Source organism: Vigna unguiculata, chromosome 9, assembly GCF_037176805.1.
Source record: "Vigna unguiculata cultivar grain cowpea cultivar isolate G323 ecotype 2 chromosome 9, ASM3717680v1, whole genome shotgun sequence".
NCBI lineage: Eukaryota > Viridiplantae > Streptophyta > Magnoliopsida > Fabales > Fabaceae > Vigna > Vigna unguiculata.
Window position 1 is genome coordinate 42,372,731 of NC_140800.1, and position 25,357 is coordinate 42,398,087.

The 25,357-nt window shown below is 32.6% G+C and overlaps 4 protein-coding genes across 6 annotated transcripts; 2 read left to right on the top strand and 2 right to left on the bottom strand.

Annotated features, from left to right (window-relative positions):
- Positions 1-1,258: 1,258 nt before the first annotated feature.
- Positions 1,259-4,602, bottom strand: LOC114164613 (Tetratricopeptide repeat (TPR)-like superfamily protein). Its single transcript, XM_028049342.2, has one exon. The coding sequence runs from the start codon at positions 4,422-4,424 to the stop codon at positions 1,446-1,448; it is 2,979 nt and encodes a 992-aa protein (XP_027905143.1). The 5' UTR covers positions 4,425-4,602; the 3' UTR covers positions 1,259-1,445.
- Positions 4,603-5,446: 844 nt separating this feature from the next.
- Positions 5,447-11,021, bottom strand: LOC114164614 (polyadenylate-binding protein-interacting protein 7-like). Of its 2 annotated transcripts, none has more exons than XM_028049344.1 (6): positions 10,735-11,021; positions 9,037-9,916; positions 7,739-8,189; positions 7,589-7,659; positions 7,202-7,326; positions 5,447-6,123 (listed from the first exon to the last, which is right to left on the bottom strand). In XM_028049344.1, exons 2-6 carry the CDS (start codon positions 9,826-9,828, stop codon positions 5,823-5,825), a joined length of 1,740 nt encoding a protein of 579 aa, XP_027905145.1. In that variant the 5' UTR covers positions 9,829-9,916; positions 10,735-11,021; the 3' UTR covers positions 5,447-5,822. The 2 variants fall into 2 exon arrangements, with proteins under 2 accessions (XP_027905145.1, XP_027905144.1); XM_028049343.1 differs by having other exon boundaries at positions 7,739-8,192.
- A 9,998-nt stretch (positions 11,022-21,019) lies between these two features.
- On the top strand, positions 21,020-22,438 carry LOC114164259 (uncharacterized). Of its 2 annotated transcripts, none has more exons than XM_028048860.2 (2): positions 21,020-21,587; positions 21,705-22,438. In XM_028048860.2, the coding sequence occupies exon 2, from the start codon at positions 21,709-21,711 to the stop codon at positions 22,135-22,137; it is 429 nt and encodes a 142-aa protein (XP_027904661.2). In that variant the 5' UTR covers positions 21,020-21,587; positions 21,705-21,708; the 3' UTR covers positions 22,138-22,438. The 2 variants fall into 2 exon arrangements, with proteins under 2 accessions (XP_027904661.2, XP_027904660.2); XM_028048859.2 differs by having other exon boundaries at positions 21,124-21,550.
- Positions 22,439-24,573: 2,135 nt separating this feature from the next.
- Positions 24,574-25,326, top strand: LOC114164258 (copper transporter 5.1-like). Its single transcript, XM_028048857.2, has one exon. The coding sequence runs from the start codon at positions 24,694-24,696 to the stop codon at positions 25,123-25,125; it is 432 nt and encodes a 143-aa protein (XP_027904658.1). The 5' UTR covers positions 24,574-24,693; the 3' UTR covers positions 25,126-25,326.
- The last annotated feature ends 31 nt before the right edge of the window (positions 25,327-25,357 follow it).

Genomic DNA, 25,357 nt, shown 5'->3' on the forward strand with positions numbered 1-25,357 from the left:
AATATCTTTAATATTTCAGATACTAAACTCTCATCTTCATGTTCATTCTTTTTGCATAATATTTTATATCAAAGTAAAAATTAAAAAAAGGCGAAACTTTACAAACAAAAATGTCAATAAAATATTTAATATAAGACATCAAATATAAATTTAACTTTCTGATAAACTTTTTGTGATATATATAGCGTTATTTTTAGATATATGATATAATAATTATTTTTTAGCAATTATTCGGAATAACATTATATTAAAGATAAATTAAAAAATATTTTATTATATTTTAAGTATAAGTAACTACATAAACGTTCAAATTTAAGGTAAAATATGTAATTAAATAAATAGAAAATTTTGCTGCGTTTCAATTTTTTATTTTATGTAGACAACGGAGTGCTTATAAGTTTTAAAATTATAATTCCTTTTTAGTAGAGAATTAGTTTTAATATTTTTAATTTTACATTTAATTGGATTTGATAAAGAGATGAAACTGCATGTAACAGATGCAAGTTACTTAAGAGAAGAGAGTTAGAATTATAAGTAACTTTTGAGTTTTATTTTAACTAAAATTCTTAATTTTAATTTTGTTCTAATTGAGTTTGATTTTTTTAATTAAAGTCTCATTAAGGAACAAAAGTAAATAGGTGTTAAAGATGAAAAAAAAATACTATTGAGTGGTAATTCTGCAACACATATTCATCCAAAAGAAAGCTAACAATGCTACGGTGGATAATCTAACAAAAATAATAATCTATACAATTTTGTTTGATTTAAATAAAAGATACTTCGTATAATTCTATAATTTTAAGATTTGACAAGTAAGATTTAAATAAAAGATACTCCGTATAATCCTATATTTCAAGATTTTACCAGTAAAATATCGATTTAAATTCCATTACAAATAATATTAGTTCAATAAGCAAATTGACAGTCGAATTTGACCTCTGAACTATGTGAGAGTACATGAGAATTCTATTCGAGTTATGGTTAGATTTTTTTTTGTCCACCGGTAAAAATAATCGTGGTGAACTGTGCCAAGAATAAATAGGGAAAGTTGACCTTGATTAAAGCCAAATAAACACTTTTAACCTCTCAGTTACTCATGCCAAAGTCACTCCTACTAAGACAGGCTAAGTTTTGTTAGATAGAACTATAAAAGATAGGGATGAAGAGTTTATTTAAAAGATCATTGCAGACAAAAAATAAAATCAGATGAAGAATAATGTCATAGAGCTTGAGAAAAGAATTATTCCTTGATAATTGGTAAGTCCTTGTTAACATTTATGCGACCTAGATTATATGTTATTGGCTTACAAGCTCTCCTAAACTGTTAAAAACAAAGAATAAATAATCCAATTATATGACTCTACTCTAAGTATGTAGAAACACTTAAAATTGTTAGTATCAGCCCAGTTAAATAATGAGTACAAAACGGAAAGATTCATTTCACATCACCAGTAATCGCCACAAGAACATATCCCACCTCTGAAATGATGAAATCGATTTGCATCTCTCAAGACAATTTCACGCTTAAAAACTTTTGATATATATTTGACTGCATTGTGACAATCTCCACACACTCTGAGGTTTTTAATTACCCTTAATGTAGTGGATGGAGGAGTTTTCATAAGCCCATAAGCTATTGCTAGCTTCTCACTGTGATAATACAAAGAACACTCTTTATCTTCTTCTTCTACATCAACAAGTGCAAAGTCTGTATCAGGGGCATATCCTTCTTCTCTGATCCTCTTCATAACAGACTCCAAATTATTATATATCAAACCAGTTTCTTCATGTGACCTATCGCCAGCTACGAACAAATGCACTTTGTTCTTCAAATCTATCCAACTAAACCCCGGATCCTTCTTCACGTTTACTTTTCTCATCATATTTCTGGCGCTCACCACATTTTCCCATTGGTTAGCGGCAGCATAAACATTGGATAAAAGAACATAAGCTGCTGAATCTGATGGCTCCAAGGTCAAAAGCTTCTCTGCTACACGTTTTCCTGTCTCTTTGTCTACCTGAACCCTACAAGCATTAAGTAGTGTTCTATACATTGAAGCAGAAGCTTCAAAAGGCATTGATGATATCACCTTTTCAGCTTCATGTAGCTGCCCCCCTCGGCTAAGGGCATCAACAAGACAAGAATAGTGCTCAATCCCAGGTTCAATACCATAGTTTTTCTGCATGGAATAAAAATTCTCATAAGCTTCGGATATCAAACCAGAGTGGCTGCAAGCAGAAAGAACCCCTATAAAGGTAACTCTATCCGGCATTACACCCCTAGATTTCATGTCTTTGAAAAACTGGAGGGCTTCCTCAGCATTTCCGTGTTGAGCTAATCCTACTATCATGGCATTCCACGAGGCAATCCTCTCTGTGTTCATTCTTCTAAACAACCCACGTGCCTCTTCTATGCTCCCACACTTGGCATACATGTCAACGAGTGAGGTCATCACAAAAGCATCAAAAGCACAATTTAGTTTTACAATATTTGCATGAATCTGTCTCCCTTGTTCTAATGCTGTTAAAAGAGAACAAGCTTTGACAAGGGTAGCAAAGGTATACTCATCAGGCTGCACCCTGGAAAGTCTCATCTGATGGTATGTGGAAAGAGCATGATCCTCTTGTCCATTCTCCACACATCCTGATATCATAGTAGTCCAAGCAACATCATCAGGTGAGGGTATCTCAGTGAAAACCCTGCTTGCACTTTCCACCTCTCCACATTTTAGATACATGTCAAGAACACCGCTAATCACAAACAAATCTAAATTAAACCCTCTTTTTATGACAACACCGTGAATTTGCGTCCCTTGTGCAAGCCCCACCAATCCCCCAGCAGCTTTAGCTGCATTCGCCAGAGTAATCTGATCTCCTCTCTCTCCACTCTCCTGCAATATCAAATAAAGCCTCAATGCCTTGTGAAAATCATCACGCATTATGTATCCATGCATCATAGCATTCCAAGATGCCAAATCATCTTGGTTAACGAAAAGAACTTCTGCCTCCTCCGTCTTCCCACTCTTGGAATAGACATCAATAAGAGCTGTTGAAACAAACGAATCCAAGACAACACCAGCTTTCATTGCGTAAGTATGAATCTGTGTGGCAAGATGGCAACCTTGTTCAAGAGAGGAACAAGCCCTCAAAACGCTCGCAATAGTGAATTGATCCGCCAACGGGCCATAACGTAATAAATCAACAAAGAACCCAACAGAACACTCCTCCAAACCATTCAGTGCAGAGCCAGATATCATTGTGTTCCATGATATCAAATCCACTTCATTCATTTGACCAAACACAGATCTCGCACGAGAAACTGAACCAGCCTTAACATACATATTAATAAGGCTGTTTCCAACAGAAATAACTTGATCCAGTTCCGTCCTCATGACAGCACCGTGAATCTGTTTCCCGAGTTCAAGGCAATTCAAACTGGCTGCCACAGACAACATCACAACAAAAGTCAAGCTGTCACAAGCAGCACTTGACTTTATCATATCCCTAAAACAATCAACAGCTTCCCAAGCTTCACCTCTCTGAAGACACTGAGACAGTGCCTTGTTCCATGCAATAACGTCCGAATCGTCACCGTCGCGGATAGACAATTTTGTGGCATAAGCTCGAAGCTGCTTCAACTGCGATTCGAATGCAGTATTTCTACTCATACCAACCCGCGCGAGAGTACGAAGAGTGACGTCATCTGGACGCAGTCCCGTTCGGTGGAACTCTGAGAAGAGAAGCAACGCTTCGTGTTCGAGACACGTGTCGACGTAAGCCTTCATCATGAGGTTCCAGAGCACAACGTCCCTCACGGCCATTCCATCGAACAAAAGACGCGCCTCTCTGATTCGTCCAAACTTGGTGTAAATGTTGACGAGAGCGCCGGCCACGAACACGTCCCATAGTAAGCCGATCTTAAGGGCGTAACCGTGGAGGGACGCGGAGGCGAAGGAGGAACCGGCGAGGAGACACATTTTGAGGACGGGGGCGAAAGTATGGCGCGTGGTGGACACGGTGGAGTGGCGGAGGAGACGGAAGAGGTGGAAGCCGTCGTAGGGGTTGTCGGCTTGCGCGTAGGCGGCGAGGATGGAGTTCCAGGTTACGAGGTCTTTGGCGTCGTGGGGCGTTGCGTCGAACAGTTTGCGCGCGGAAGAGAGGGAGCCGCATTTAGCGTACATGGTGATGAGGTTGTTGGTGAGGAAACGTTCGGGATGGTGGCCCGATGTTAATATGCCGGCGTGGGCGCGCTTTCCGAGGGGCAGGTCGGAGGCGGCGATGGCGTGGCGGAGGATGGAGAACCATTGAGGGGGAGAGTGGGGGTGTGAGAGGGAAAGGGAGAGGGAATGGGAATGGGAATGGATGTGGTGAGCGCGTGGGGTTAATGCGTTGACAGTGGAAGTGCCTCGTAGTCGTAACTGCATCTTGGCACTGGGAACTCAATCTCCGACCATGCTGGGTTCATTCAAAACGAGTTTACTTCATTGTTTTTCTTTGCTGCTTGGACTTGGAATATGGAAGTTGGAACTCCTCGGGTTTGCATTACGGCGGGAATTCAGAACATGGACGTCTTTCTTTCTAATTTTTCTTTTTTTAAATATGTACACGCTAAACTAATAAGAAAGAAATCATCACTGATATTACGTACAATTTCTGTTAACAAAAAATGCATATTACAATTCCTCGATAGTTTTGATATAAATTTCGATCAAAACCAGAGTTTTACTTTATTATTTTGACATCTAATAACTGCCAATGTAAAAAGTTCTGATCTTATGAGAAAAACATTTATAGAATCGGATCTAAATCTTAAAAAAATCAATAAAATTATTGCAGATGGTAGTTTATCAATTGTATTTTATTTATTATATTTTAGAAAAGAGGCTGGTAAAAATGAAAAGTAGAATATGTTTAAAAAAATTTAGTAAACTTTCAGCAAATAATAAAAAGTATTTTTGATATTATTTTTTAAATAATTACTATAAAGTCAACAAATTTAATTATACATGACAATTTAAAATTGGATGACAGTATAAAATACCCTACTCTCAATACACAATTTTTTTTTCATTTTTTTATAGTCATTGTATCACTTTCATAAAGTACATTCCATTTTCTAAGTCTTGTGAAAAAATGGTAATAGATCGCACATCGAGCCACTTGGTTTTTGAAATACATTATCAGAATATAAGTTCTTTATTTTTATTACATGTCATCATGGGAGAGTTTAGTCCATGTGTTGACTAAAACAATGTAAATCTCTTACTCGTAAGGAACAAATATAATTTCTTTTTCTCTCAAGAGGTGTCATTTAGTATCTTTCTTTCCACGAACTTTTTTGGGTAAGAAAGATAGACAGCAATTATAATTTCGGTCCCCCATCCGTGAGGGTTTCCTTATTTACATGAGAAGATCCAATCACCCAGATAATACCGAGGCCACGATCACCGCAGTAAATTGTTTGGCATTGAATCTAATTTGCAAAATCAATTGTTCTATGCGTAATTGAGTCCTATCGATTACATCTGAATGGAAAGGGTAAAAATGGAATTTAACAAGGAAATGAAAATTAGGGTACAAAATTAACAGAAGGAAAATAATCCCATAATGTGAAGTCCTGCTTACTAATGTAAATCTGATGTCGTCGCTAAATCTTAATGATACAATTCTGCTACAACCCTTCTCTTTCCTTCTCCCCTAACTGCTTTTTTCTTTCTCTTTTTTCCTGTTCTTCGGGCATATACAGATACAACAATGACTAAAATGTCCGTGATCCCGGACTTTATACCGTGTCAAAAAACTTGTACACATCCTTGGCTGGCTCAATATATCACAACGCGAAGTAGGCCTGGCTGAGGTTCCGTGAAGTCAATGCCCTCTTCAAGAAGAAAACGCTGTACAGCTATTGGAAGTCTTGCGGGAGTGCGGGAACCCCTGGTATGATGACCTGTGCCCACACAAATATACACCTGCAAACGCTGCTCAGCAGCTATGGCAGTGCTTTTCAGCACACTCAACTCATGTTTCAGCACATGAATGGCTTCACTCGCATGCAACCCATGTAGGTCTATTATCCTCTCGTGTCCTCTTCCATTGCCCTGCATCTCTGAAGCAACTGGATTTCTGAAAAAAATCAACACTTGTAATCACTGAACCAGAACCCAAAACTTTAGAGCAATGTAAGTAAACATTCTGGTTCGTACAATAATATAGCATGGTACTCCAGGTAGCCATTCTAGAGAGAAACTGTTACGAGGTGACCAAGAAAAAGGTCGAGCTATTGTTATCCATGGATTAAAAGTACTCTCAACTCGAGCATTTCTTCCAAAGCAACCAGGTAACAAATTGGCATCACAAAATTCTACTTTAAGGGTTCAGATTGTTCACACATCTTAAATAAGTGAGACAATAACTCACCTTCAGACCGACGTGAGCACGGCAATAAAAAACATTTGAGGAAAAGAAACGAGTGGTAAGTACGAAAAAGGGTAGGGACATCAGAGGGAACTCTTTCGTGTCAATAAACATACATAACAGATTGCTGAGGGGTAGCAAAATATTTTAACATCATGATGCCATATTATACTCCCTTTAATCCTGTATAATAATCGCTTTATGAAAGAAATTTGGTGCATAAAGAGTATTTATATCACATTGAGAAAAGTTTTCATGTGTGACCTATTTCCCACAAAGAAAATCTACGATCATATTTACCAGGATTTAGATTTAAAGGGGAGAAGTTCAAATGACATTACAAATGTCATGTCACCAAAAATATTCAGACTAAAAGTTATGGACGGAAATTTAAATTTTATCCCAAAATTTAAAAAAAAATGCTTCAATGTCAACAATAACTCTTCGAAAGATAATAAAATAAAATAGTGCATAACAAAACAAAATGAGGAACTGCAAGTAGTTATAATTAGTGAGAGAAATACAAAAATAGTACTCTTAGTACAAATGTTACTTATCATTGATATGGAGAGAGAATAAGTGAGTTATAAACAATAAGAAATAGAGAACAAATAAATGGTGCATTTGGGTGATAAAAGTATTTAATTCAATTAATATGGCTAGAGAAAACTTAAAGGGGTATTATAGGTATAGAAACAACTATGATACTGGAACAGAGAGAGTGAAAGTTTTTTTATATCCAAACTTAAATGGAGAGCGGGAAGGGAAGCATTGGGGAACAGCAAACCTCTGACGGTAAATGGATTCTTGAGCTTTTCCATGAGCTGCCTTCATATGCATGTTGTGAAGCTGCCCTTTAGCACTTAGTTCCTTTGCCAGGGCTTTATTACCAATAAGGTAAGCTTGACGAGCCTGTTTCAAATTAGAAACGAATTAAAATCAAACGAAGAAATAGATTCAAGACCAATGCCTCTAGAAGAGACTTTGTTATTTGATTCTTGAACTAGTATCATCACAACAGTACCAATTGAATCACACACACACACACACTAAAAGGAGTTGAGAAAGTCAAGGGAATGCCAATAGAATCAAATCAAGAGGTGTGTAGCCAAAACCATTATTTTAAAGTTTTGATAGCCAGTAACTTCGCCAAAGCATGAATTTGAAAACCCACCTGCTCAAAATATGCATTACGTAAGCATGCATGATCACGAGCCTCTTCCCGCAGCTCTGAATACATATTTGCTGCCATGCAAAATTGTTAACGAAAATAGTGCACAGAGAAAACACCCCACAATTGAAGCATTTTAACATAAGTATTTACCAACAGCATCACCGGTATCAAGCCAAATAGGAGCTGCCCGAGCTGAGCCACGGTTCTGCAATCGATCACCAAAGTGTGCTCTGGCCTGTCCACCATTGTAGCCACTACCCAAAACATTTGAATTCCTACTTGAACCTATAGCAGCATCACCAGAGCCATTCTTGTCATACTTCCAAATACCACCAGAATCCTGAGAAGCCAACTTTCTAACAGCTGAAGCAAAGTCAACAGCACCTCTAGATGGAACTGAAGAGCTAGATTTGAAAAGCATCACATCACTGTCAAATGACTGGTAAGGATTTCGGCTTTGCTGGACATTATCAACCACGTATTTAACTGAAGCAGCCTGGCCATCTGGTGAAGTAAGTGAAGGAAAGTCCATTGCACTCAGATTGGGAGCTGACAGAGTCTTTGAATTCAAAGTTTGATTGAAACCACCATCAACTTGAAGCTGCTACAAATTTGAACAGGTGAAGAGAGAGATTATCAACATAAGGTTCCTAGGTTAAAAAATATTCCAGAGAAGTAATTACTAATCATAAGAGATGACTATAGAATTCCACGAAATGGAGAACAAATTGTACTGCTTGATGATATACAAATATATGGGTGTGTCTCATGAAATGCCAATGGCCCATTGATAACATGAACAGGGGACTATAATTACAATTAAAATCAGAGTGTAGATCAAAATTTTTTGAAAAAAAAAAAACAAGATTATCATCTCTAACAACACCCTCCCCAGTACCAGGCAACTGCAATTAGAAATTGGAAGCTAGAGGTAGGTTGGACCTGAATCACTTCACAACTTTATAGAGAGCCGGATCTTCCCTGCCAAAACAAGGCACAGGTATTGCTCTAAATACTTAGTATCCATCCCATCATACTTAGCTTTGTCCTAGGAGCTAATATGGATAAACCTCTCAACAAAAACATACAAGAGAAGACTACAAAAAATTAAGGAGTAAGACAAGTCAAGCTTTTACCATAAATTGAAATCAACTCGTGGAAAAATTTAAATGATTCCAAAAAAAGTTGAGGAAATGAGTTGATTTTAATTCATGGGAAAAGTTTGATTCATTTTACCTCAATTCAGTCAATGTCATTCTCCTATATGTGTTTCCAGAGAAGTTTATTCAAATGCTCTAGACCATACTGCATTGCAACAAGCAGAAGATAGATGTTGACCATAAATATAAATGACAACACATACATTTTCACAATCAAATGCATGAGATAGAGCTTATAAGGAACCATTATTTGACAGCATGTCAGTTAACATATTAAAATCAACCTACCTCTAACTGACTGAGCATCTCAGTGGTCAGATGTAAATCACATCCATTGGCAAAGTAAGCTTCTGCGAGGCTTTCTGCTGCAAAACCAGGGAACAGGGAAGCTAAATACTCCAAAGGATTCAAATCTGTATCATCCATAATTGCATTTTCAGCCAAAACATCATTTAAGTATCCATGTCTACTGTTGTCATCATAAGCAATCCCCTCTTGACCACTGCTAACAAGCTGGTCAGCGCTCCCAATTGGCCCCTCCCAAGGCTTTGCCAGAGCATTCAAAAAGCTTGTAGAAGATGGGTCCTCCCTGTAGCTTGAATGGGAAAACCCTATTTTATCTACAAAGCTATTGCCATTATTATGCGGTTGAGATATTTCCTGCTGCTCATTTATTATATATTTACTTCCTTTGGAAGAAGGAAACCTGGAGGCTTCATTGTCCTCATGTATGGATAAACCTGCTAAAGGAAGATCATCCAGACCTTGAGATTCATCTTCTCCCATGACCTTGAAATCAGGGGTAATATCATCAGGGAGCTGACATCGCCAGTATTGATGCACCTCATCATCAGAATTATTTGAAATGGATGATTCTGATCTATCTAAAACTGCTTTCCCAAGAGCTCCAGCAGCCGAAAGCCCTGCTGCTGTTGCATCTACCGAGCTGGTAGTCCCAGGTAATGATGATGATCTGAGGGCAAAAGGAATAAACTCTGCTGCATTTGGATTCAGAGTTGTTGCCTTGTTTGGGCTTAATAGCTTTGCATCCGTTTGGGATCCTTTCTTGGATAAGTTCATTATTAACTAGAATATGGACAAAATAACTACAACATAAACAGACTTTAAAAATAGAAACAGCACATGTCCAGTCAGCCTCAACCAAACCCTGAAAATGGTTCAATATCATCATGCTCATTGATTAACCAGACTGCTATAAAGAGAACAGGAAAAAGTAAAAAAAATTCACCACAAATCCATACATCGTACAACAGATAAATGATGATTTCAGTAATATCCCATATAACATAAAAGTGCCAAATAAATAACTCGATATAGAACTGCAGTTGCAACTATTTTTAATATCACTGCAATGAACTATAGCTTGCCATTTTCGTCAGTTGGACTTAAAAGTGAAACTTATAAAGGTAAACTGAACAAAAAAGGAACCAGCACAAATTACGGAAATTATAGTAAAATTTACACACACAAATAAGTTCTGGCGAACGCTGACCAATTTCAGAATGACAGAGCAGGATACGATTAAAACCCTAAACATCTCGAACTAAATAACATAAAACGTCACAAAAACAACTTCTAAGAGAAATTAAACACCACCGATAATTCCCCGACAGTAACTACATAAAACCCCCCAATAACACAAGCCAAAGCACCAAAAACAAAAACCTAGAAATTTGAAACGCGAATTTCACACTAACATCAAACAAAACAGAAACAACAACAACAATCGAATCAAAGCTCGAGCGCACAGAGAACGCAACCTCCAATACGGAAGCCAGGAGGTACAGAAGAGATCTCGAGCAATTCAACGCCTCAGAAAGCAGACTCAAAAAGTACATAACAACAGGAACAACAGCAATTGAAGACAAGAAAAAAAATAAATTCACGAAGGAGAAAGCGAGAGAAAAAGATCTGAAACAAATGGAAGAGTGTAGAGGAAAAAATATTGTATACATATATTTATACCTTCGCGTATCAAATCGAAGGGATCCATGGGGATGAGATGAGAAAAGAAGAGAAGAAAAAAAGTGAAGGTGATTGTGTTGTTTAATATTGCGAAAAATTGAGGTTGGGATTATCCAATATCATCTCAAGTACGAGTATGATTATCGGGTCGGGCTTCTTCTTCTTCTCTCTCTTAAGTCTTACCTTACCTCGCTCTTTTATTTCTTTTTCTTTTATTATTATTATTTTTTTTTTTCTCTCTGTGGATTCTGTTTCGAAACCTCTTAGCCAATACAATAGCAGCAGCACCAGCACCACAAAAATACGAAATAAGACACCGAACCTTTGGCCACTAGATTTCACCCTTCTCGCTCTATAAAATCACACTCTTTACTGCACACACTGTTCACTGGGATTTGGGAACAAATACGTTACCTTCACTTCTTAACTTCCATGCAGTTAATGCTTTTTTTTTTTGTCAGAAATTATATTTGTGAATAATTTTTGTTTGTATATTATACTCTCTTTGTATTAATATAAAATACTTTTAAAATAATCATAAACACAGACAATATTAATCAATTTAAAAAAAAAGTGTGACCGTTGATGAATAAAAAACACACATGCTCTTAACATGCTTAAATACCTTTTTGTCCTCATGTTCGTAGTTTTGTTGCGGATAGTCCTCATTTTGACATGTTTAATATGATCCTCATTTTTACCGAATGGTTAAAATGGTCATTATTTTTGCAATTCGTATTTTATTTAGTCATTTTTTGTAACGTCATTTAAATCATTAACGGAGCATTGTACAACTGCCACAGTTTGTATTAGGGTGTGTTACGTACGTAGGGGTGGCAATGCGGGCCGGCCCGCCCCGTTTAGGCCCGCCCCGCATAAGGCCCGCTCCGTCCCGCACATTTTATGTGGGTCGCATACTCTGGCCCGCCCTGCACATACATTGGCCCGCGGGCCCGCCCGCTTTTTTTTTAATTTATTTATTTATTTTATGATAAAACTTTCAATGTTTAAAAATTGGGAAACTTTAGGAAGTTCACAAAATTAAGTAAAGACTTTGAGGAATTAGATGATAAATTGATAATTCAACATTTTTATCATATTCATACTATGACATACACAATGTATTTTTTAAATTTTAGCACAATAAAAATTACATAATACTTGTCTTTTCCAATTATACAAGAATTTGAAATGTTAATGCAAGAGTCCATAAAAGAAGTAATTAATATACACAAGTGCAAGTTTTTTTTTTTATTTTATGCGGGCTTGCAGGTCGGCCCGTGCGGGCCGCAAGCCTATGCGAGCCGAGCCCACGCGGGCTTGCGGACTCAATATCCTGGCCCGTCCCGCGTTTTTTCTGCGGGCCAGACCCTAATTGCCATCCCAATACGTACGTATACTGTACCGGAGGTGTGATAATTAGATATTTGGAGATAAATAAGTGAGCTAGGGGTTTGGTAAGGAATGTTTGGGCAGTTTGTGAGTTTTAACAATCTTGTTCCTCCATTCCCAATTAGTGTTGTTGCAATCTTCTTCTTTGTGCAATCCCATTATATAGGTATATTATATTGTCCCAATCTTCTTCCTTTACCTCTGGTTGTAATCGTTGGAGGCAACCGTGTTGTATTACTTCGTGCACTGTTGGTGGTTCAACAAGAAATGGATTAACCCCGATTTGTAGTTGCGGAGAGATAACAGCTTTGAGGATGGCAATGAATGTGGATGCTCAAACATTGTAGTGCATTTTGATGAGGATGAATTAATGTTATGAAATTAACTTCTTCCAAACTTAGATCAATTTAATTTTTCCCAAGCTTATATCAATATCACTTACTTCAATGGTCAGATTAAGATGTCATTTTGAACACGTTGGGATCAAATTAATTCATTTCTTCATTTAACAATAGTACAAAACATATTGGACTTTAAAATATTACACACAATAACAGTACGAATAATACAATAACAAAAATAAAAACAGATTATACCCAAAATTTTCTACCAATATTCTTTGGAGTTCTTGTTATCCTCAAAGTTGTCATCTCTCTACAGATACAAATCGGGGTTAATTCATTTCTCGTTGAACCACCTACAGTGCACGAAGTGATACAACACGGTTGCCTCCAACGATTACAACCAGAGGTAAAGAAAAAAGATTGGGACTGTAACATACCTATATAATGGGATTGCAGGAAGAAGAAGATTGCAACAACACCAATTGGGAATTGAGGAACAAGATTGTCAAAACTCACCAACTGCCCAAATATTCCTTACCAAAATCCTAGCTCACTTATTTATCCCAAATATCTAATTACCACACATGTACAGTACACGTAACACACCCTAATACAAATCGTGTCACTCCGTTAATGATTTAAACGGCGTTACAGAAAATGACCAAATAAAACACAAATTGCGAAAATGATGACCATTTTAAACATTCAGTAAAAATGAGGATCATTTTAAACATTTTGTCAAAATAAGGATCATTCACAACAAACACTACAAAAATAAGGACCAAAAAGTATTTAAACATAACATTTAACATTTATTAGAGAGAAAAAAAGATAGAGTAAAAAGTACATAACGTCTGATGAAAATAATAGTTTATATTTTTCTAAAAACATGCCTGTAACATATAAGAGAGGGAGTATTTGATATTTAGAAAGGAAACAAAGAAGATAAATAGAAAAAAATGATAAAAAAATAATATTTAGTTATATCATAAAGTACAAATAAGTGAAAATGAAGAAAAAGGGCTAAAAATTTGAGTGATTGCCTTTATTTAAAACTTTATATATAAAAAATTATATTAAAAATCATACTATCATTTTCAATCCAAATTTTAAAGCAATCATTTGTAAAAAAAAAATACAAAACTCTTGATTCACATTTAACTCCAAAACTACAATAATCAATTTGTCATTGTATAGAGAAAATAAGTTTTAAGATGACATGGATGCATTACATCTATTTTGCTTATTTAACCAAAAGTCAAATGCTTTATTAGATTATATACATATAAAGACTTCTATTTGAAATTTATTTTTTAGATTTAAGTACTGTATGTCTTATGCGAAGAAAGTCATTTTCTCTAGAAAAAAAACTATATGTTGCACCTAAATATGCTCATTTATAGCATATTTCTTTTATAATTATGTTATTAATATAACGTGTCATAAATTTTGTCAGTGATTAATTTTGGTAAATCACATTAAATTTATAAACTAGGTTTATATTTCTTTGTTCAATATTAAAAATGTTAGGTCTATCCAGATAAATTCATTATGAAGACATAATACTAATAAAACTTGAGTCAAACCACATAAAAAATTAATATTGTTCTCATCCTAAAATTTTAAAACAATAGATTTACGAGCTTTTATTATATAATATTCAACCTTTTCATTCAAACGCTAAAATTCACTTACATTTCTAAAAATAAATAAATAAACGTACGTAAAATGAAATGTGCTTATTTAGCAGTCAAACAAAATGTTTTTGTCGACAATAAATAAGTGTCAACGTTTTCAACTTGTATCATGCAATATCTTGAGTGAACTTTGTGTGACAATATTATTTTGGTTTTATAAAATGAAATGTTGATAAAACACAAATACGATTAAAGATGATTTATTTTTTTGGCCACTTACATTTGGTGTGTTAATTTTATGTGGGTTAAATATGTTTTTGATCTTTCAAGTTTTAGTGAATTTTAAAATTAGTCCATATTCAAAATTTTATACCAATTTAGTCATTTATCTTTATAAATGCGTGAATTTAGTCCTTATTACCAAATTTTGTTAAGTTTATTTAACATTTTAAATAGATTTTATGATAATATTAAAGTTAACATTGGAGTAAAAATGTGTCAATGTGTCAAACGGGATAAATAATTCAAATACTATCATGAAATGCGCTTGAAACATCATAAAAAATTTAACAATTTTTTGTTAAAATGACTAAATTCATACATTTTTAAAGATAAATGACTAAATTGGTCAAAAATTTTGAAGAAAAACTAATTTTAAATTTTACTGAGAAAAAAAAATTATTTAACCAATTTTCTGATAGAACTTTAGGGTAGGTGTCGGGGTTAGGTATACACATAAATTGTAGGTTATGTCCTATTAATTTACCTCAAACAAATGTCAAACTTCATTCCCTAGGAGTCGCATTGACTTGTATTCTAAAATGAAAGAAACATTATTCGAGTGATTGATTATATTACAGGATATATACAATTTTTTTCCTATATATTTTAAAGTTTTAGTTCTTTAAACAAAAATTAACCATTTTTTTATTTTTAATTAAAATCTCTCTCTATAACTACTTATTATAAACATAATGGGTGCTGAATATTATAACCATCGTGAATATGATAAATTTAGGTTTTACTAATAATACAAGAATACAGATTATATAAATGAAACTATTTGATGGTAAAGGTTAGTAGAAATTTCTCCACCTACTTTATTGAACACGTGCAAATTCTTGGTGCATAGGAGTGTCATTATGTGTATTAAGAAAGTCTTTTTATCATAAACCAGATATTAATCTATATAATACTCCTTCTCTAGAATGCAATTAATATTAAATTAAGTGAAACAAAATGCATTTTCGTCTTGTAATATTACTATTCTTTGACAGACCTAAAACTGAAGGATATAAGAACTATATAATATATTAACTACTTTGGAAAATATAATATTCAATATATATATATATATATATATATATATATATATATATATATATATATATATATATATATGTGTGTGTGTGTGTGTGTGTGTGTGTGTGTAAGAAAATAACGGAAACAAGAAGTTGAATCTGTTGGTAGGGGATGAAATCTGGAATAATAAATGAGATTGAATTTAGTACAAGGAGTACCTGAAAATTAGTAAAAGTAAAGCAACACATATTAAAGATATTGCTGTGTCAGATTCGATCTGAAAGTAAAAGTATCCTATTTTCGTAAATATTATGGGAGCACGTACACATAAATTATTATATATTTGAAAAAAAATCTTTATAAGGACTTCTACAAAAATTAAGAAGTGTTTATTTATAAATAAAATTAAAAAATATTTTTTTAAGAAATATATGAAAATTGTTATAAATTAATTAATGTATAAATTAATATTATGTTTCAAATAAGTTTCTCGACAGAATAAAATTAGAATAAGAAAAAGTGAAGAATGAGTTGGTTGTCTTTGGTAAGAACTTTTAATTGCTATTTACACCCCTCTCTTATTTTACAACATCATCACCCTCCTCTATATTTAATTTTTTGCTACAATGCAATCAACAAGTTCAAAGAGCCCTGATTTGTTGACACATGGTGAATTTTCAATCTCAACCTGCAATTTATTAAGCTTATATTCAAATATTTAATTTATATATTAATTAAATAATTTAATTCAATACATTATTATTATTTAGTTGTTTCAAGAGTGTAGAAGGCATATAGCGGTATCAAAACATCTTTTCCCCCAAATCCAAAAGTGAAGTCTAGCTTTTTTTAATATCCCTCTCTACCCATAATATTATTCTCACACGCTATAAAAATATTTCCATTAGTCACACGATTCTTATAATTACTTTTAAATACATAATTAATTAAATATTGAAAACTAAAGCATATATTACATTTAATTACGATTCTGTAGTTAGTTCACGGGTCAAGGCAAACAAATAAATTCTCACAGTCTTTATCAATTAAATGACTAGTCTGATTTTAAAAACATTTCATGTTATTTTCATCCATTTAACCATCATTCTCCTAGGGTGGGGTTTAGCTGCAATTAGTGTTACGAATAAGTCAATAAAAATAAAAAAATAAAAAAAAAAATAAAGAAGGACAAAATAAACTATATCAAGAATTTAACCTGATTTTGTGTACGTTTTATATTTTATGTATACACGACTGACTACAGTATGAAGTATTTTATTTATGTGTATCCATCAAGTTTTATACAAATTGCTTATATAGCAAAATAAAGAATTACATCTCAGAATTTTAAACAACATGAAACTAAATCAAATATTATAATAGTAACAATTTGTTCAATTAGTTAACAAATAAAAATAAAAGATAAGTAAAATTTTACTTTAATATATTATATTAGGAGAAAAGTCTCTAATTTGATAATTCTTTGGATATAAAAAGGTGGATTATTTGTGATAGTGAGAGAACAAATTTTAAACTCGCATTGTGGCTGTTGATCAGCCATACTTAAAATTAAGGTGTAAATTTTTTTGGAAATTTTCACAAAACTTTTTGAAAGAGACTGAGGTTGATCAGAACTCCCAGCCAACAATTTGTTTTTATTCAACAACAATATTAATTTTGTTTATAAGCACCATTGATGTTACATGGTACAAAGATTATTCTAGTAAGAAAACATAATGCATATTATTAGTAAGAAAAAAACATGATAAAGTTTTAAAAAACGGGTAAATTTAAGAAATAGGTTGTGGCCTCCCAGATTATATCCGTGGACAATATTTCAACAATAAATTTAATACTAATTACCATTTTCCCTGTACAAAAGGCTGAAAAGTTAATTACTAAGGTGGTAAAAAGTATTAAATAAATATATTTAATAAATTCAATTAGTAAAATTCTATGTAAAATTGATAATTTAAAAAAAAAAAAACCCTATAGTTTATGATACATACGAATAAAATCAATTAATAAGCAATTAACTTCATATATGATAGAGGTGGATGTTTGGTTCATTGAAGAAAATGACATTATCATTTTTTTTCAACTAATTTTGGATTTATACGAGTCTTGTCCAATTCTCAATTATTTTGTTTATCTTAATAATATATGAACAGTAATTTATATATCAAATTCAAGGTTTATAATCATTAAAATTTATAGTTGAATCAATTTAGAGACAAAAACGTTAAATTTATATTTCAAGGACGTCTTATTAATATTAAAGTAATTTTTAAATTTGTAATCAAAGTGACGATTCTCCGCAGACTTTCCATTTAGTGTTATTTTAAACAAGTATTATTTGATTTTTTAACTCAGCTTAGCTGTATTATAAGGGTAATTTTAATATTACTTTTCATTAATTACTATTGAATTAATAAATCTGTTTTAAATTAATTTTATTGTTATCTATGTTTTCCTACGACTAACTTCATATTACATATCTTCTGTGAATTTTGTAAGTTAGTTATCATGTTTTACTTATGATATAGAAATATGATATATGCATCAAATACCATGCGTATTTAATACACTGATATATCTATTTTAAAAATAATAAAATACGTGATATGTGATCTATATATGTTGAAAAAATGTGTATAAATTTTAAAAAATATGATAAATATATACTACCGTGTGTCTAAATTAAAATTAAATATATCAAACGTTTTCATCATAAAATTTTATAAATTATTCATCATAAAAACATTACCGATTTATATATTAGATACTTCATTGATAAGTATCAGTAAAATATTCTGAAATATCTAATATGGATATGTGTGAAATACGGATATTAAACACAAATTAAAATAAGAAGAGTGTGGATTTTTGGTTTTGGAAAGATGAAGAATGTAAATATACTGTTAAATTTGGGTATTCAAAAATATAAAAAAAAATTTAGTACGAAAAACTCTAGTTTGTATAGTATGTTATGGACCGTAAAGGTAGCTCCCTCTGCACAATTCTTGGCTTGGAGGGTAATCATAATGAGATGCCTACAAAGATAAATCTTAGGAGGAGATGAGTATAATTAAGTGATGTTTTCTGTGTATTATGTGGGCTATAAGAGAAGACTAATATACACTTATTCATCACTTGCAATATAACAAAAAAGATTTGGAACATGTTTAACAGGTGCGTGGAAGTGAGAACGGTGCATTATAATCAACAATTTGATTTATTGATCCTTAATAGTAAAGAAAATCAATTATGGAGGGGGTGTATGAGTTTCAATTACAAGGAACATATGAGATCATGGGAACAAAATTATGTTTAGGCAAGAAAAAGTAGATGTAGAAGAAATATTTACTTTAACACAATTAAATGTTTGAGTTTTGATGAAAAATAAAATTGGTAACACTAATTTTTCTTATTCAATTTGGATTCTTTACCTAATTCAGTGCATTCATTTTGTTACTTACAAATATAACCACAATCAGAAATAAATGACTGGATAAGGAAGCAATAAATGTGTATAAAGTATTTTGTCCCTTCTCAAGACAACCTAACCATGTCAGACTTTTAGCCTAGTATTTTTTCTGTCTATGCAGGACATCAAAGAAAAATTTTGTCTCATACAACCCTTAACAGATAATCTGGAAATACCAACAAGATCAAATATAGAACAAATGTAGAAAGACTGAACAATATATTATAAATTTATTAGAGTACCCTTAATTACAAAGTCAAACTTTGGACTTGATATTTATAATAGATAAATATTTTTGTATTAAGGAAACATAGCCTAAAAAACTCAGTATTTCTTTTTTATACAAATACATATATTATTTTTTGCTAATAAAGAAAGAACACGAGTTAAAATATCGTGAATAATAATATGTAACTATTTCGAAATACGTTTTCTAGAATAAGATTTTTATGACAAAATACGTGATTTTGTTTATCAATGTATTAGGAACAACTTTGTTTAATTGCACAACAATGAGTTTTAGTAAAAACATTTTTGTTAATGAAAAAATAAAGAAGAAGAAGGAAAATGTAGATATTGCAACTGGGTTTACACATTAAACATATAGTCAACACAATTTAATTGATTGAAAGTATCATATAATTTTGTAATAAATTATAGAATGGTTCGATCTATTTAAAAAGTATTCAATTCATGATGAACTGCATGCATATATCGGTTTCTACGTGATAAATGCGAACAACAAGGATTTGATTAAGAAATTATAAAAAAAAAGGTTTTCATTAAAATACAACAACAAATACAACCATTCCTATATATTTTTTAATTCAACATTCTTGTTTTAACCAATCAATGCCATAAAGAGGCCGAATAATAAGACCCTTGTATTTTGCTTCAAGGTCAGCTAATTTCAAAGACACTAACTGAAGATTATAATTTTTTTTTCATAAATTTATAATAATACAATTAAAAAGTTTTAAAAAATACACTTTTTAAAATTTTTCCCTCTTTTAATCACTTACTTAAACATACTAATATAAAAGTATAATTAAAACAAGAGTTTTGGTAACCATAAGTTAAAATAAGATTTATATTTTAAAAAAAATAATAAGAATTGTTTGAAAATATATTAAAGGTTTATATTTACACACATTATTTCAATAATAAGTTTATTTTTTAATTGACATTATTTTTCCTGATTATTGTAATCTTGAAATGTTGATACTTTCCACCCAGTTTATTATTAACAGAGACAAATTGGTATCATCCTACAGCAGTGAAGTGAAAACATGTATACTCTCTTTTATACGAATCTATTAATTATTTTAAATCTAAATAAGTTTATTTTAAAAATTAAAAAAATATTATATATATATACACGTTATTTTAAGTAAAAAATTTTAAATAACTATAATTAAAAAAAATTATATATATATATATATGAATTAAATATATTTTATTATTAAATTATTATAAAAAATATATTTTTAAATAATTTATGGTAGATAACACTATGAAATTGGATATGTGATATATATTATGTTGATATTCTAAAATTTATCAACCATTTATTTATATTTTATATCTGAATTAAACTATCAAATTTTTGTTTGTTATACCTTACAAAAATAATGTAAAACATTTCTTCAATAATTTTATTATAATCTAATATATAACTATTTGTTATACGAAAAACATTTCATATATTTGTTAGATAAATATTTTATACAACTTTATAAAATATAAAAATTAAACATAATTTAGTTTAAAAAACATAACTATTTTTATAATAATTGATAATAAAAGACATATTTAATCTTATACTTTTTTATTATTAAAAAATAAATTAAAAAAAATAAAATTTGAGAAGAATAAAATATATTTTTATTAAAAATGTGAGAAGAATTATTTGTGGATTTCACGTGTTCAATGTAGTCAGAAAGGTAGTTGTCATGACAGCTGGCAATTTCAATAATATGCTCTCCCACCTTGGCTCCCAACTCCCAAGAACCCCACATCTATTGTCTCACATACCCCACAGCCAAACCTCGTCATTACCCAATCCCATAGTCCCACGTCGTGCCCGGTTCTTTTCTTTTTCTCCGGCGCAACCACCACAGTGAAAAAAAAAAACAACATTACCTGGTTCAGATCCGAACTTTATCTACAAATTACTTTGCTCTGTCACAAAGTTGCCAATGATTGGGGGTAGAAATCTAATCGTTTGAGATTTAGGTTTAAACATTGCAAACAATAACAATTTAGTACTAATATAAATAAACACACAAGTTAAGAACAAAGATGCGTTTTAGATAGATAGTAGTACTTATCACCATTCAATCTACCTATCCACACTCTGCACTGCTATGTTCTGAGCGCCAAGGCAAAGACAACACTACAAACAGATACACAGATCTAGATGAAAGAGCAGAAAGTGAGCATTTTCTTACGTTAGATTCGATTCGCCGTGGAGCCAATTAAGGCTCTGAGATGCACCATACTTCATTTCGGGTTCCGCTCTTCGGTGGCGAAATTCAGTGGGAGAAGGAGAGATAATTCCTCACTGGAATATATAAACACACACCACTACTATCATTTCAGTTTATCTGTGATTTCAATTCTGCCCCCCACCTACTTGCATTGTCCACAACTGGGTAATGCACTGCCTCTTGAATCTGAAGACCCTAATTAGTATTCTTTCGGCCTCCTAAATTACTACCATTAATACTGAATTTTCAGCTCAAAGTTTGAACATTTTGTGGTCTAACTCTGGTTGTGTTTTTTTCTTTTCAAATTGATGTGGCTCAGGGTGATGATGGCGACAGAGAAGACTGCTGCGACGGTGATGGAGGCGGAAGTGTGTTCGGTGACGTGCTACTGCTGCGGGCTGACGGAGGATTGCACTGCGTATTACATTGACGGCGTGAGGGAGAGGTATCAGGGTCGTTGGATTTGTGGACTGTGTGCTGAAGCAGTGAAGGAAGAGGGTTTGAAGTTGAAAGATGATGATGTTAACACCGATGAAGCACTGAAACGCCACATGAAGTTCAGATCTTTCACTTCTAGTCCTCCCAAAAAACCCACCCAAGACCTGATTCATGCAATGAAACACCTTCTTTTTCGATCTTTGGATTCTCCGAGGAAGGATTCTTTGACCTGTTCGCCACAAGCCAGTTCCCACACATGTTTTTCAGCCGGATCCTCTAAGGGAGACTCACAGGAGATCATCACCAGTGAGTAGTAACTGCTGACTTGGTGCATGCAGGGGAAAATTTTAGTTACTTGGTTAATTTAGTAATGTTTAATTTTGTATTTCTCTGTCACCTTGTTGCTTAGGTTGAATAATCTGTATGTTCTGTTTCTGTTTTGTGACATTTTTGAACTGAACGGATGATTTGGCAGGAGTTTTCCTCCTTCCTTGACTTCAGTCTAAATGTCATGAATTTTCCTTTCTTTGTTTCTGTCTATCTATGGTTGACCCAGTTTAGACCAAGTATGACACTGTTCTTCAATGTTTAAACTAAGTTGCACAATTTCTGATATTTTCCCTTTTTACTTTTCTTAAATGTTTATGCGACTTTTTATAATGATTTTTCTGTGTTCTGTAGGTCAGATGCCAATAACTACTACCTTTTTCGTTTTACTTTTAAAACAGTTATGTTATGCATCTTCTTCGGACTATTCTAGTATCACCATTAAAAAATGTCAGACTTAGAATATACTAAATTTTAACCATCATTCTTTCTTTTCACTGTTCTGTACTGTCATTGCTTGCCTTTGAGAATTTCCGCGCATTCTCAGTGCTCTAATAGTTACAGCATAGTGGCAGGAACAAATCAATGTTTTTACAAGTTGTGTTTGGTATTGCTAGATTTGGTAAGGCATGATAAATATCTTGAGTGTCGGGTCTCAGGGCACCTCTGCTGGTATGGTCTAATCCATGGGAAAGGGAAATGCAGATTTTTTATTAGGACATGAAAGACGGGTCCTTATGCACAGTGAGTCAATGAGTTTTCAGAAAGAACATTTACTTCATAGGCCCACTACCTGTATTACAGGTCGGAAAATGTTGGAAAGTGCAAGAACTTGCTGAAAAAAATAATCAAACGTTAGAACCCTGCAATGTTTTCTGTACTCTGTTCGTCCCCTTCTTCTGTTCGGCATTGTGCACACGGTAGAATTCAAAAAAGTTGAGATCTTTTAATGTGTTTTTGGAATTGACAAACCCATTTGTTTTGCTTTGTTAGTTTTTGCGGCATCAATAATGGTTTGCCGATGTGGGAACATGCACTATTAATAATGTCTTTGGCTCATTAAGAAAACAATAGAAAATTGCTATCATATTAAAAGTTTTTTGAGTTTTGTTACCCATTTTCTGCATCAATAATGGTCTGCTTTCTTGGGTATATATGTATCTATTAATGATACATTGATCGTAAACAAACAAAAAAGAGATTTATGCTGAATTTAAAATGTACTCCGATGACAATTACAATTATGTACTTTTTAAGAAAACTAGACTTTCTTTAAAAATATAAAAATTCTAGATTTACATGTACTCAAGAAGATTTTTATATTAAATTCTTTCACTCATTAAAGCAAAATAAATCACAACCTAAATATTAGGTGTTTATGAATAAAATGGAAAGAGGAAAATATGTGATGGATTTGAATTGCTTACTCTAACTTACTGTATTAACGAATAATTAATATGGCAGATTAATTTTAGAAAGTAATTAAATAAAACTAGTTGAGTATATCATTGAAATATATATATATATATATATATATATATATATATATATATATATATATATATATATATATATATATATATATATAAATAAATGATAATAACTAGTTGAGGCTTTAATACAATTATATGATTTATTATAGATGTGTACGTATTTATTTATAATTTTCACAATCATTTATTTAAATAATAATTATAGTGAAATGATCATTCTATTTGTATTATAGATCATATAATTTTGTTAATGATAAAAAAATTGAATATTTATTTATCTTTTAAAATACTGAGCGTTTTACTTGCTTAAAGAATATAACCTATAATTTAGCTGAAAATATTATAAATCACACTTCAAAAATAAACTATCATAATACATTTTTAAAACAAGATACTCTTTGTTATCATTTAAAATGAGATATTATTGTACTTTTATAAGTACTCATAAAAGGTACAAAAATAATTTTACTATTGCACTCCAAGAGTTAAATAAATTTTCCTAAATCTCAATGATTTGAACTTCCATTAGATGGTTATTTTGTGTAGTACAAGGTTGTTTCATTTTATTTATGTACTACCAATTTTGTTTGTTTGAAATTCCACAAATAACCTTGGAACATGGAACACGGAACCCATCTCGGACATATCGTCCAATGAAAATGATGAGATTCAGAACTTAACCTTTTCCTTTGACTGTTAGTATAAGAAACCTGATTAACACAATCATTTATTTCAATTTAAATTTTAAAAAAAATATTTTAAGTAAAAAATAAAAGACAAAAAAAGAAGAAGTGAGAACAAAAAAACTGCCTAGGATTCAAAAAAACATTTGACAGACAGATAAAAAGGATAAGGAGAACAAGACAGCTATTGAGGTCATTTTGGGAATTGGAAGAGTTGTCAAAAAAAAAAAAAAAAACTTTACAAGGAAGCAAGGATCCAAGGCAAGTAGCTGCATTGCATAAGCCTTATTAAATTTGTTGTTGTTGTTTGAATAGTTGAACACTTCATCTTCTTGCAAACCCTTGAATTAAAAAATCGCCGGCGAAGATGATGCACATGACCTTTTACTGGAGCCGGAAGGTCAATCTCCTGATCGATTCCTGGAAGACCCAGGATTGGACCGATTATCTCCTTACCCTTCTTGCATGTCTGGTCGTTTCCGCTTTCTACCAGTTCATTGAGAATCGCAGAATTCGCCTCAAGCTCATCGGTGCCGGAAAGCCCTTCCCGGCGGAGATCCAGACCCCTCTGTTGCAGCGGAAGCTCACCGGAAACGGCGCCAAGTTGGGGGTGAAGGTCGCCGGGGCGTTTCTCTTTGGGCTGAGCTCGGCCATCGGGTATTTGTTGATGTTGTCGGTTATGTCCTTCAACGGAGGGGTCTTCGTTGCCATTGTTGTGGGTCTCGCTGTTGGTTACTTTTTCTTCAGAAACGAGGGTGAAGATTCCATTATTGCTGACACTTCTTGCGCCTGTGCTTAAATTTAGTCACTTTTAAATCTTTCGATCTTCTCTGCTGAATATCGTACTTGTTGTTTATTATTCCCTATTTTAATTTAGTCCTATTGATTATGGATGTGTAATGAATTGTAATTATTTGTAATTGTGATCATGGGAGGTGGGAACCCTTGATTGATTCTAAAGTTTAATATATTTTGTGGCAGCTTTTTATTCCCAGACAAATCGGTTGTGAGAAAAATGATTTCTTGAGTTT

What these genes read in the sequence shown, in the direction of transcription:
- LOC114164258 (XM_028048857.2), top strand. Translation starts at nt 24,694, where the DNA reads ATGATGCACATGACCTTTTACTGGAGCCGGAAGGTCAATCTCCTGATC.
- LOC114164259 (XM_028048860.2), top strand. Translation starts at nt 21,709, where the DNA reads ATGATGGCGACAGAGAAGACTGCTGCGACGGTGATGGAGGCGGAAGTG.
- LOC114164614 (XM_028049343.1), bottom strand. Translation starts at nt 9,828, where the DNA reads ATGAACTTATCCAAGAAAGGATCCCAAACGGATGCAAAGCTATTAAGC. An exon ending in AGATGCTCAGTCAGTTAGAG is followed by an intron (nt 8,193 to 9,036) that starts GTAGGTTGATTT and finishes TCAAATTTGTAG; the next exon opens with CAGCTTCAAGTTGATGGTGG. An exon ending in TGATACCGGTGATGCTGTTG is followed by an intron (nt 7,660 to 7,738) that starts GTAAATACTTAT and finishes TTTGCATGGCAG; the next exon opens with CAAATATGTATTCAGAGCTG.
- LOC114164613 (XM_028049342.2), bottom strand. Translation starts at nt 4,424, where the DNA reads ATGCAGTTACGACTACGAGGCACTTCCACTGTCAACGCATTAACCCCA.